Raw genomic sequence first — 13,343 nt, 5'->3', positions numbered from 1 at the left:
TGACATAAAAACAACACCGGTTTCACCTTTTTCTCTCTCAGGCTCCATTCATAAAATACTACAACCGATCACAATACCCGATCAAATTGAACGTCAAGAAAACTGCAGAAACAAAATCATAAAGGGGGGTAGATATTTTTTTCTACTGCACGGCATCCGTCTAATTGGGATAAAGAGAGCAGCGTTTTTTTGGGATCGACTCAGAACAAACACACTGTACCACTACGAGCGTTTTTTTTCTTTCTTTTTTTTTTTTTTTTTAAAAAAAAACATCTCTTCAGCTGCACCACTGGGGAATTCAGAGAAATAAAATGGTTCAGTGCTCTTTGTTCTGTGCTGTCACTCTGCTCCAGCAGTACTGCAGGTGCACATCTCACAGATGTGTCCAAATATCGTCTCTCTTCTTACCTGGTCAATTTAATGGTCTTCCTAAAGTCATTTGTGATGGGAGCTTTGTAGCCTCCCTTCCGCAGTAAGGAGTCTATGGTCTGAATATGGTCCCATCCTGGGGAGAAGAAAACAGGCCATTCTGAGCCCAAAAGCAGCCTCTCACCGCCATCAAATATTGACACGCGCTGCAACGGTCTCTCGTTTTTCCTCATGTTGAAGTCCAAGCCTTAAGTTTAGCACGTCCTCTTTCATTCCTCTTCGAAAAGGCCTGAGAAGACGTGCATTCCGAACTGCGCCTCAAAAGCAGCTATTCACCTCACCTGGTGAGGCCCGGCCACGGCTAACACTGGTTTCGCAGTCATAAGTGTTTACAGAGTTATTGAGAAAATTAGGGGTAGGTCTTCTTAATTCTGTTTGCTCTTGTGCTTAATTTCTCATACCAAGTGCTACTTTGCTAAGAACATGCAGAAGAGACTAATTTTCTAGTTCATGCCATTAGCCATCATTCTTGCCTTGCTCCTTCGCAACCTCCGGAAGGTAGGTAGCAGTGCGCTTTGATCCTTTCTCACTGATAAATTCTATCCTAATGCCATGTACACCCACCTGTAAGAAAGAGAGGCAGAAAAAGAGCAGATTAAATATGAACAAAACCTTGGATTGCAGTATTTAGCTGAGGACGGTAAAAGGTCGGTGCGAACGCACAGCGCTCAAAGCGCGACGGGCAAAGCTTGGAGACAGGAGTTAGAAAATAAAGATAAGCAGCAAGAGATCCCGGAAACACAATGAGTGACAGTTAATACAGTTAATACAGCACACGGTATGCAGCCCACATAATCCATCATATTGCTAACATTCTGTTGGATGCAATCAATCCGTCGGTCCGCTTCCTGGAGGCAAACGCGACGCGTCAACGGCGAAAACCAAGGTGGCTGGGAAGGACAATGCATCGAAAGAGATGAAGCAGGTGAGAACATTCACAAACATTGTAAAAACAGAGGGGGGGGGGGACAAAAAAAAAAAAAACATGCATATTAGGCTGCATCTGCTGTGAACATTACAAGGAAATGGCAGTGTAAATATGTTTAAGATTTGTTTGCATTGCAACCTTGACTTGAGAATAACATGGTAATGTGAAACAAGCCCACAAGGGTGTGAATCACACCTGGTTATTTATTTTTACCCTTTTAAAGCTGTAAACTAAATCTGCCCACCGCCTCCCACCACTACTGCAGCATTACATTTAAAACAGCTCAGCAAGGCTTAACCTGGACATAGAAGAAAACGCGAGCAGCTGAACACCGCAGGCCAAGGGTTGACGAGAGAGAAGCTGTCCGTTCAGCACCACGACGGGCCAACGGACCGATCAATAAAGCAAGCTGTCCGTTCAGCACCGCGAGACGAAAATCAACCGAGCGGCCGGAGCAGTCTGCTCAGCACCAGGAGCCTAAAGGGTCCGTCAGGTCTACGCAGTGCCCAGAACAATCTTCAAACACCCAGCAGAGCATGCGACAAAACCCCAGGGAAACACATGCTCCGCACAGAGTGAGAATGACTCGTCTGGTGACGAAGCGCTCATGGGTAGGCAGCCAAATCCAGCGAGCGCTTCACCCAAATGCTGATTAACACGAGCTTATTTTGCTTGGGTTTGTCTCAAATCTATTGGGCTCCGGGTTTGGATATGGGTTTCAATCCGTCTTAGTGTGTATGGAGCCCGTATGCTCTCTCCGTATTCGTGCGGGTTCCCTCCGAGTGCTCCAGCGTCCTCCTACGGCACAAAGACACGTGCTGCAGGTGAGTTTCACTCGAAACTGCTCGTGGTTTGAGAACGTGCGAGTGCACGTGTTACGTATGGATTGGTGAATGACTGAAGGTCATTTAGTGTAAAATACAGTGCTTTGAAAATGTATTCAGACCAATGACCAATTCTCACACATTAACACTTGGTAGACTCACCTCTTGCTGCAGTGACAGCTTTGAGCCTTTGGAAACAAGCATGACCAGATTTACACACCGGACAGAACTGATTTTGGCCTGTTCTTCGATGTAGATTGGCTGCAGGTTGTTCGGGTTGGTTGGACGAAAACATGTGGACCGCAATTTTCCACCATTCTTAATGCACTTGAAATCAGGACTTTGACAGGGCCACTGTAGGACATTCGCTTTTTTTTTTTTTTTTTTTTTTTTAAATCCTGTCCACGGTGCTTTGGCTTTGTGCTTGGGATCGCTGTCCTGCTGAGATGTGAACTTTCTAGTGTTGTCTAACAGTATTTCCAGTATTTTGCTTCATCCATTGTTCCTTCTATGCTAACAAGAGGTCTGGTCCCTGCTGGCTAAAAGCAGCCCCACGGCATGATCCTGTCACCTTTATGCTTCTCTGCAGAACTGAAATTTGAGGCATGGGCAGTGTTAGGCCTATGCTACACATAGCACATACTTTACAGTAATTTTGACAAAAAAGTTTTATCTTGGTCTCACCTTTCCCCATATTTCAGTTATGCCATTCTCTTGCTTTCTGGCAAAAACCAAAAATGCTTCAAGATGGTTCTTTTTTGAGTAACGCCTCTTTTGTTCCACTCCCCCATAAAGGCCAGTGTTATGGAAAGCTCTTGTTATGGATGACTGGTGCACCTTTATTCCAGTCTCAGCTGCTAAGCGCAGCTCCTTAAAAGGTGGCTGGCTGGCTGGCTTCTAGGACACTTCTGTCACAAAGCTCTTTGTTTGCATGCTGAATTTTAAGGGATGGCCTCTTCTGGGTGGTGTGACCTATCATCCGCTTCCTAATGGCAACTCTTGTTACACCCTACTAGATCATTAATAGATCTGCTCCTCATATCTGCAAAACCTGATCATTCACTACTCCCCAGCAACACTGCTTTGCTCCTCAACCTCTGGCTGCTTGGTGGCCCCATGTACAAGAGGTCCAAAATGAAAAGTCTAAAGGACCTTGGTTGTGCCTCCACTGTGGGAGATTGATCCGTGTCTCCCTCAGAACAGCTCAGTCACACTCAACATTCGAAAAAGGAACCAAAACACCTCTCTTCAGACCCACTTTTCTCCTGATCTGCTGTCTGCTGCATAAACCTGGACTATATTATCTGTCACAAACACCTTTATATTCCCCATCAATTCTATATACAGCTACTCAATGTATTTCCACAAAACGGAGGTATAAATGGTATTGCATTATGTGCCTGCATCTATAACTCTTCATCTGTTGGTAAAATGCACTTTTGTTTTAAGTCGTACATCACTTTTGGAAAGAGTGCTCTGGATAAATAAATATACACGTAAATTAAACTAACAGTGCACACTGGGATATCCAAAACGGTTAAATGTTATTTTTTTTTCTTTTCCTAAATTATGCATTTGTGCTATTTTACCTCTAACTTCCGTAGAATTCCCGTTAGTCTTCATTTTCGTATCTTTCCTTTAGATTCCCAGCGTGACTAATGACCCTTCAACAAAAGTGACAGTAACCCTAATGGTTCAGACAGAAGCCAACCGTGAGGCAATGTTTATAAGGTAATGTTTTTTGATCTGTGTAAACTTGGAACCTCCATACTACACATCTTCAATTCTCAGCCAAACAGCATATTTCAGTTCTTTTTTATTTTTCTTAAAAGTATTTAACAGCGGCTCTGTCACCTTAAAATAATTACAGTTTTGCTGTTTTGAACTAAAATTACAGAGAATGAAATGTCACTGTATCATTTGTCATTTAGTAAGATGAGACAGTTGGTCAGGGGTCTGCACACATGTACTTCACCATATCCAACACCAAGTTTCCTTGGACAAAGGCTAAAAACTAGTTAATATTAGTTAAACTGAATGATTGGAGCCGCACTACCATACAGCAAATCTTTTTTTCGAGAAAAAAAATTTTCCCTTTCAGAAGTAATGCTGCAGAGATTTTTTTTTTTTTAAGCATCTTTGGAAAAATGTTAACCTAATGCAACTCACAGATCTAATTATATCCATTTTGAGTGAGTAATTTTACAGAAGCAAATCAGATTAAGTACCTTTCTCAAGGGCACAGCCAGCAAGGCTTCCCTACACACTTCAATATTTTGATTACACGCCTGCTTCCCTTAATGATGAACCATACAAGCACGTGCCTGCTGAGCGGTCTTTCATCCAAAACACTTTTTCTGGGTCATTCCTCTCTGTGAACTCAAACAGAACGTTAGATCTTAAACGCAGTATTCAAAATTGCCCCTCAGATAAATTTGCAATCAAAAAATACCATCTTAATATTTCTGCTTATTTATGAAACCCAATTACTTACTGTTTAACATTCAGCAGAAAGATTTCTTTTGAAGTACACTGTTAAATTCTGTACAAATGCCATCTAACTACAAAGGTTCTTCAATTCCTCCTCACATATGAACTTATTAAATAAAAAAAAAAAAAAGACTAATAATCAATGATTGGGAATTTTGAATGGACATTTAAATAGTAGGATTATATGATCTTATCTAAAGTGTTGCACATATAATAATAATTATTAATATGCACCAGCTAAGCAAATTTGAGCATGGTGGCAAAACAGATAATGCTGAAGCATCACAGGCCTTGAGCTATGCATTTAAGCACAAGTTTGACTGACTCGGTGTATGAAGTTTGCATGTTTTCCCCATGGTTGCAAGTGAAAGACAGGCATGGAAGAAGGCCATGATAAACCACTTCCTTTACTCTTTCTTACCACGAAAAAAGAGGGGGGGGGGGGGGGGAAAAAAAAAAAAAAAAAAAAAAAAAAAAATCACACAATTTGTTGCTGTAAGTCAAATTCAGCATGACAGCACTAACCCTATCCACCCTAAGCAGATATTAAACCAATACACATTTCATGGGAGTTTACACTTTTATCTACTTGTACAGCTGGATATGTAGGTGACCTGGCTTTGGGTAAAAAGTACTCGTGCGAACCATCTTGGCCATGCAAAATCCTAACACGTGACCCTTCCTGCTGCCTTTCTCAAGTCAGAAAATAAAACTTGTTACCCACCCTGCTCAACCTGGAGACACAAACAGATAACAGCAATGGGAATACTGACACAAGCAGCCAAGATGATACAGGAAGACGTTGGAGAGGCTCAATTACGTGACATGTAACCTGTACATTAAGCCCATCATTGACACATGATCGGTTTTTAAATGCATGATAATAAGTGACAGTTATGAAGAACTTGGTCATCAATCTAGACTGGAGATACTTAGCCTTAATTTTCATGACAAAACCAGGACAGTAAGGAAAGCAATAGGATCTTAATTTTTTTAAATTTATCTTATGCCACCTTGAGTACGTAGAGATCACAGGATCTACTAGGAAGATTTTCTATTACCATCTATACTGTGAAAGATCCTTCAAACTATTATGTAACACTGACCGAAAGAGCCCAGTTCTGCGTGGCCCCTTTCTTGTGCGTTTGCCCTCTGGTCTGCTCTTACCTCCCAGTCTAGGTAATCGCCAACGTCCTCGAAGTTAGTGAGCAGAGACACAGAGCAGAAGAGCCGCGGCAGCTCCTCCCTGGTCATTGGGGGGAAGCGGCTGTCTTTAAGGGCACTGTGGACACAGGGAGACAAAAGAGGCACCTTTACCACTTTCGCACCAGCGGGTAACAGACAGGCTGCCCCCGAGTCCTAAGACTCTGACCTTAACGCAATTTTACGCACAAGGCAGCACAGCTACCACAAGATGTGCATTGTTGAGGATTAAGTGTGAAGACTGATAAAGTATGGTTAAAATCATGTTAAAACGGGCGAGGCGTCATGAATCACAACCAGCTCAAATACTGTGTTTCTATGGATACAGTACGAACAATCCTTGCAACTCTTGCATTACAATAAATTATAACTCAGCTGAATTAAACTGCTCAAAAATTCTGCGGTGCAATTTGTCCAAAGACTTCTTCCTTCAAGAGAGCTGAGGAACAAAACTGGGGGAAAAAAAAAAAATTGCTTAGCTGGAAAAACTAAGGAAAAGATCAAGAGAAGGTGAGGATACACAAACTATCCATTCAATATTGGCATTTAGTCATTTTTGTGAACCACTTCTCCTGGTCAGGGTCATAGTGGTATGGAGCCTATACCGGAATCACTGGGCACGATGCGTTGGGGGTACACCCTGGATGGGACGCCAGTCTATCGCAGGGTAGCCCCACACACACACACACACACACACACACACACACACACACACACACACACACACACACACACACAGAGAAACAGGTAATTCAGCATCCACAATTCACCTGAACTGCATGTTTTATGACTGTGGGAGGAAACCAGAGACCCAGAAGACGCCCATGCAGACACGGAGAGAACATGCAAACACCACACAGACTGACCCGGATACTAGCGTAGACCCGAACAGCCTAGTCACCGTGACACCGTACCCCCCCCCCCCCCCCCCCAACACTGCCATGTTTATTACAAATTATCTTGATTTAAAGCCTATGCTGTAAACAGAGCACAACTCAAGGCATGTTCTGATATCCACAGTTTCAATTCTTGACTTTATTTAAACCCTTGACATTTGAAAATGAGCATTACAGAGGGCATCTTAAATAAACTTAGAGTTGGGGCTCAGTGAGCACCTAGAAACCTGGAGGTAGGAGGCGAGAGGTTCTACCCGAGAGCCCTGCGCAACGGGCAGCCGCTCCGCTACCTTCTCCGTTCCCAAAGTCAGAACGGCACAAGGCGCCGCAGCGGTACCTCTAGCAGACTCGCAGAGATCACATTATGAGTTCAATCACCAGTGCACTTTATGCCATCCAACAGGATCATCATTTACAGCAAATTGAAAATGTCCAAATAAAAAAATACAACATGCACCATAAACGATGACTGGTGTCGTCTTTTAAATTCTCCACGCTTGAGCCGAGTTCCCTGTCGGCAAGAACAGAGCGCTTTTCATCACTCCCGAGGCTCCATCTCTCCACTTGGATTACTGGCGCTGCAAACCCGTCTAGACGGTCAGCGGAGACCGTAAAACCACGCTGAGCGCGGACAACAGCGAAAGATTCATTAACGCAAACAAGGACCCGTCAGCCGCAACGGTAATCGAACGGAGCGTTTCGTGTGGTCGAACCTTTTCCGCAAATTTACTCGAAATTAAGGCATAATTGAGGTAAACTTGATTTCAGGGAACAGTTCTCAGGTTATTTTAAAATCCATTTCAAATAATCTGTCGTTCCGTATTACATTCAGTTGATAAACTGGGCAAAAGCTTTCCTCCGAGCCAACATCCAACTCGGAGTAAACAAAAGCGCGTCCCACCACGGACGGGCGGCTTAAACGCATCCATGCGACCGCTGAAGCAGAGCTTGTTTGTCGATACCGACGTTGTCATATTCCAGAAGCGACCTGGAGAAGTGGCGCTGCAGTAGAGAAATACGTACATAAAAATGTGACAAGTGGAGGATTCATTTACAAATTTGTCACGAGAAATGGGATTAAATTAGATCAATTTTAAAACCGTTCCTGAATATTTAAAGGGACTCAGCTGTTCTGAAGGACAGAGGAAGTTCATTCTACCACCCTGGGACCAAGACTATATTAGTGCAAAGGTACCTTTGGTGGAGTCACATATAAACGGACACAGTAATACTGACATAGAAACAATGTTTAACACACTAATACTTAACTTATAAAAGTAGTTGCAAATATTTGTTTTACAGAATCTTTCGCAGTGCAGCGGGTTTGGCCAGGTCCCACTCTCTGGTGGGTCTGGGGTTCGAGTCCTGTTTGGGGTGCCTTGCGACAGACTGGCGTCTCACCCTAGGAGTGTCCCCTCCCCCTCCAGCCTTACGCCGTGTGTTGCCGGGTTAGGCTCCGGTCCACCGCGACCCCGTTCGGAACAAGCGGTTTCGGACAGTGTGTGTGTGTGTCTTTGTGAATCTTTTGCCGAGCACAAGGATTTAAAAATTGGAAATATAAATCAACAGGTGGACTGTTACACTAGCCAAGTCCATCGGCCAAGACGGGATGGAACCATCAGCGGCAATAATCTACGTGAGACGCAAGCACCTGCTCGACTCGCGGCGTCCTCGTCCTCACAAAGCCAGACGTTTTGGAACAGTTTGTCCATCATCAAGAAATCAGACTACAATCACGCCTGGGAATTCTGTCCTCGTTCAAGTCACAAAGCACGAATCATTCCAGACAACTGTCACCCAGGCTGGTATCTCCTCTCCAATGTACCTCAAAAACCCTCACTCAAGGAAATAACAGCGTTAACTCCAGGACCATGTGAGCTTCCTAGAAGCACCCGTACTCTGGCATCTCGTCTCGACCCCTTGTCATTTTCCTCTGCAACATCCATACACGTACACCAGACACGTTCCCTCCCTGACACCAAGATTCTGTTCAAGATACACTTTGAGTCATCACCATTCCAGCTAAGAAAGGTCACTTTCCTTTAAATACGGCTCTACCGGAGCTCTCCAACACACCTTCACACCTGACATGCTCAGGGAGAAGGGTCCTTCTGAATTAGAAACTTTCTCAAGTGATCAACATAAGAACAATTTTTCATGTACAGAGAGGTACAACCTACATAACCACCAATGACACAAGTAAGTTATTAAAGATTTAATACCTATCTTGAAACAACCTGTCAGTCCCTTGGTTCTCCTAAGGCAAAGTGCACAATGGAACACAAAACTGACTTTACAATGCATTACTGTAAAAGTGTAACAACAAGTACCCATCCATCAAAAGTGGGTCTATACTTCTGCAACCCATACACAAGGATATTTTTCTTCTTCCGCAGGGCAGCGGGCAGCGGCAGGTAGAGCCATCATCACCTTCTTCTCCAAAGACCTGGAATACCCTGGAGCAAGGTACTTACCCCAAACTGATAGAGTAAGAACACCCTGCCATATAAATCACTGCAAGAAGCTTAGGGTTCAGTCAAAGAAATAAAGAAAAGTATCAGCTAAATAAATATAAAAATTGATATAATGCCCATTTCTGGAAGAGGACTGATGCACTTGATCAGTGACAGTGTCCAGCGGTGCCACATCACCGGCAGTGATTTTGCCTAGGCTTGATCTTCTTAATTATCAAAATCACATTACTCTATTAAATAAATAAATAAATGCTACAGCAGAAATGTAACAATTCTGTTGAATAGGCATCCTGTTTTTTTATACAAGTAAGCTAAAGTGCAAAAAAAAGTTAACAGTCTACATCAATTTCTTTACATTAATTGCCTGCTGTCAAGTATGATTCAGTTGTGTTGATTTGTCTGAGAGATGTAATGAGTCACTTTACCACGCTTGAACACAGTACTTACTAGGTAGGGAAACCACTCCATCAGGAATTTGAGTATGGGCACCACACACAGGATACCGCCACCAAAACCAGGTTGAAAACAACAGCACTAAACTTACTAAAAGATGTCAGACTTGAAATGAGTGGGGGGGAGAGAAAAAAAAAAAAAAAATACAGCTGGACGGTTAGGAGACATTTAATTTAAAGTCTCAGCTTCTCTTTTAAAGCGTTATTTTCATGGCAGCTTCTGTCTTACAAGTATAAACTGGGTGTTGACAAGCCAATAGACTACAGATAATAATATTCAGGCGTCTGAACACTGAGAAAAGGAATAATTGGATTTCACGTTCTGTTTATGATTATTGCAATGACCAGAATAACAAACAGTGTTGGAAAAACGAAGCAAGTGTTGACTGACAAAAACATTAACTCAGTCCAGAAAAGTAAAGCAATTAAACTGATAATGTGATATATACACCCCAAACACACACAATAATATATATACACACACAAATACATATCTACATATATATACACACACACATATATATATACGCATAAATATATATGTAAAATATATGTTATTGGGGGGGGGTGCGGTGGCGCAGTGGGTTGGACCGGGTCCTGCTCTCCAGTGGGTCTGGGGTTCGAGTCCCGCTTGGGGTGCCTTGCGACGGACTGGCATCCCGTCCTGGGTGTGTCCCCTCCCCCTCCAGCCTTACGCCCTGAGTTGCCGGGTAGGCTCCGGTTCCCCGTGACCCCGCATGGGACAAGCGGTTCAGAAAGTGTGTGTATATGTTATTAGATGTGTGTGTATACAGACAGCAGGTAGGCAGGCAGTGTAGTGTTTAGAGCCGCTAAAATTACCCACCTGTATAAACAGGTAAATACTTGTAAGCAGCTTAACTTAAGTCACTTTGGAGAAAAGCCTCAGCTAAATTAATACATATAAATTACAGACAATTCGACCAAACTACTGTTAGGAAAATACTCCTCTCTGCGTAAGGCCACTCGCAAAAGCGCCTTGATTTTACGCCCTAATCTTACTTTTTGTAGCTTAACTTGTGACAGCGAAAGAAAACGGACACCAACATGAGACGTACTCCATGAGAACGCGACACGGGCGGTACGTACCTTAGGGTTAGATAGAGCGGCGACCCTAAATTCTTCTCTGCCGTCATTCCCGCGACCGAGGTACTCGCTCTGACGTAAAACTAATCGCGTGCCCAACTGCAGAAACGAGTTAAAAACGAAGCGCGATCTCGGCCGGCTTCCCCGCGAGCGTGCGCTGAGGAGAGAAGGCCGAAACGAAGCGGCGGGAGCGACGCGAAGCATGACCACATCAACATCCACATCCACATCACAGCGGGCGGGAGAAGAGAGGGCCGTACCTGGTGAGGGTGTACTCCCTGAGTCCTGAGTGCAGGTTCATGGCAGAAAATGTACCTATACAGCCCCTCAACCGCTTGTCTCGCCCTATCTTCCAAGTGACGAATAGTGGGCTGCAACACAAAGAACATAAAGGAAGAGATCAACACATTTGATGGCAACAGCTTAAACGTCTTCCCAGCTGCACCGCGTGTCAAACTGCGGAGCTCCGGCTTCGGTTCCGCGCGGCTGAGTCCGGCACGTCTTCCGCCCGTGCCCCGAACGAGAGAGAGAGAACGCGAGACAAATGGCTTCGGTCAGCACGTTAAGAAGACCTCGAAGGAAGATCTCCGAGGAAGATCTCCGCACTCCGGCCACAACGGAAGCCTGCATTCAGACCTCCGTAACTGCACTCGTAAGGCCCCTGGTATAACTCTATAACCATCGTCATCATTTATCAGACATTGTTATTTTATTACACCACCTTGTACAAACCGGTTACCAACGGCAAGGCGAAAAGGATGCAGTGAAAGCAGCAGCAGATACCGGCGAGGCTGAGCTCACCCTGCTCATACAGATATGTGCGCCACGGGAGGAATGCGAGGCGAAGGGGACCTTTGCTCAGACTTGGCTCGTCGCACGTGTCCGAGATCAGAAGCGACGCACGTGGCGGCTTCGGACGGCACGGTTCGAGACCGGAAAGCGATGCCAACTGTGATGCTTCTCATACATCTACAGACGTATAGAAGATACACTACAACTTGCACTATATACTGTTGCACTACATACCGTTTTAATTTATTTAATATACTTTTTATTTTTTATTCTTCCAACTGTATATATAATTGTACATATTTATATTTTTATCTTGTATTTTTCCACTTGTTTTCTATGTTTTGTTTTTTTTTTTTAATATTACGAGTATTTTCCAGACTTGTGTTCTGCTGCTGTAACATAATTTCCCTTGTGGGATCAATAAAGTATATCTATCTATACAAGAACTGAAGAGTGCCATGGTGGCACAGCACCCGGGTGGTGCGAGAGGATGTTGGTTCGATCCCCGCTCGGTCTGTGTGGAGATTGCACGTTCTCCCCGCGTTTGTATGGGTTCCCTCCGGGTGCTCTGGTTTCCTCCCACAGTCCAAAGACATACTCTTCAGGTTTCCCATAGTGTGTGAGTGACAGAGTGTGAGTGTTCCACTGATGTATGGATGACTGACCCAGCGTAAGTAGTGTAAGTCACCGCGGTGAATAAGATGTGTGGGCTCATAACACTACATGGAGTTCAGTGGAAGTCGCTTTGGAGAAAAGCGTCTGGCAAAAAAAAAATAAATGTAATGAACGGGTCACACACTGAGCTCAGGAACAATTTAAAAATGTTAATTTCCTAAAAAGTGAAGACACCGCATTTCAGCGGATCGTCACCTCGATCCTTACCGGGTTCCCACAAAACAGCACATCCAAAAAACACATTTTGATATTTTCCTGACATCCCGAAACAGAACCTTGACTGGTGACCCGGCCCCGTTAATACTCGGTAACGGTTACGAGAACTCGGAGAATCGGGGCAAACTCACAACTGTTGACGTTTCTCGAGAAATACCGAATCCGTGCGGGATTTATCAAGCTTGAAACGTGTCCGACTTGACTGGAAAAGCGCAGGGAGAAGGAGGAGGGGGAAATGGAAACGACACCAAAGGTGTTCATATCGTTCTCGCACAATAAAAAGGTGAGGCTGCGAGGGAAGGAGCGACGCTCACCGAAGAGACGGAGACGGGCGCCGAGGGTGGGGCGCGAGTCAAAGCACAGGCACCGTACGTTCGCCGTCTCGTACCTATCGGGTTTATATTTAGCTCTCGGTTCCCGTCGGTTCTCCCCCGTGCGAAGCGTCCAAGTGCGGCGAGAAGCTCTGCGCCACCTTGGATGCTCCTCTTCTCAAGGAGACAAGTTAATAAAAAACTGTTATCCCTGAAAGAGCTGCATCCAGGTGTGTGGTCCATCAGCTCCAGACCAGCTGTGTGCATCTGCACTCGTCTGCTCTGCTGTCCTCCTTTTATTACTTATTCAACACTTTAAACCTCTTCGAACACTTTGAACAGACTTGCTTTTTTTCAGAAAATAAAAAGCAAATCTGAACGCTGAAGCCAGTTAGCAATGTTTATTGAAAACACCTATGGATTGCGGGGGGGTAGTGTAAACACAGATGAAATGCCAGAACTGAGTTCAGCACCACTGATCTTGGGAATATTATTTAGACTTTAAAAACAAAATACCACGAAGACAGACACCACCTTTCAAGCAAAGGT

General features: G+C 44.2%; 1 protein-coding gene across 1 annotated transcript in view; it reads right to left on the bottom strand.

The window, feature by feature from the left end:
* LOC108925495 (AMME syndrome candidate gene 1 protein-like) overlaps positions 1 to 13,343 on the bottom strand; it is a 29,935-nt gene that overhangs the window by 6,533 nt on the left and 10,059 nt on the right. The window contains exons 2-5 of the mRNA XM_018737480.2: positions 11,061 to 11,171; positions 5,839 to 5,953; positions 903 to 993; positions 409 to 505 (exon numbers count right to left, since the gene is read on the bottom strand). Coding sequence (XP_018592996.1) covers positions 409 to 505; positions 903 to 993; positions 5,839 to 5,953; positions 11,061 to 11,171 — 414 coding nt within the window. The remainder of the gene's footprint in view (positions 1 to 408; positions 506 to 902; positions 994 to 5,838; positions 5,954 to 11,060; positions 11,172 to 13,343) is intronic.

This window comes from Scleropages formosus, chromosome 13 (assembly GCF_900964775.1).
Source record: "Scleropages formosus chromosome 13, fSclFor1.1, whole genome shotgun sequence".
Taxonomy (NCBI): Eukaryota; Metazoa; Chordata; class Actinopteri; order Osteoglossiformes; family Osteoglossidae; genus Scleropages; species Scleropages formosus.
This window is presented reverse-complemented; position numbering and strand designations above follow the sequence as displayed.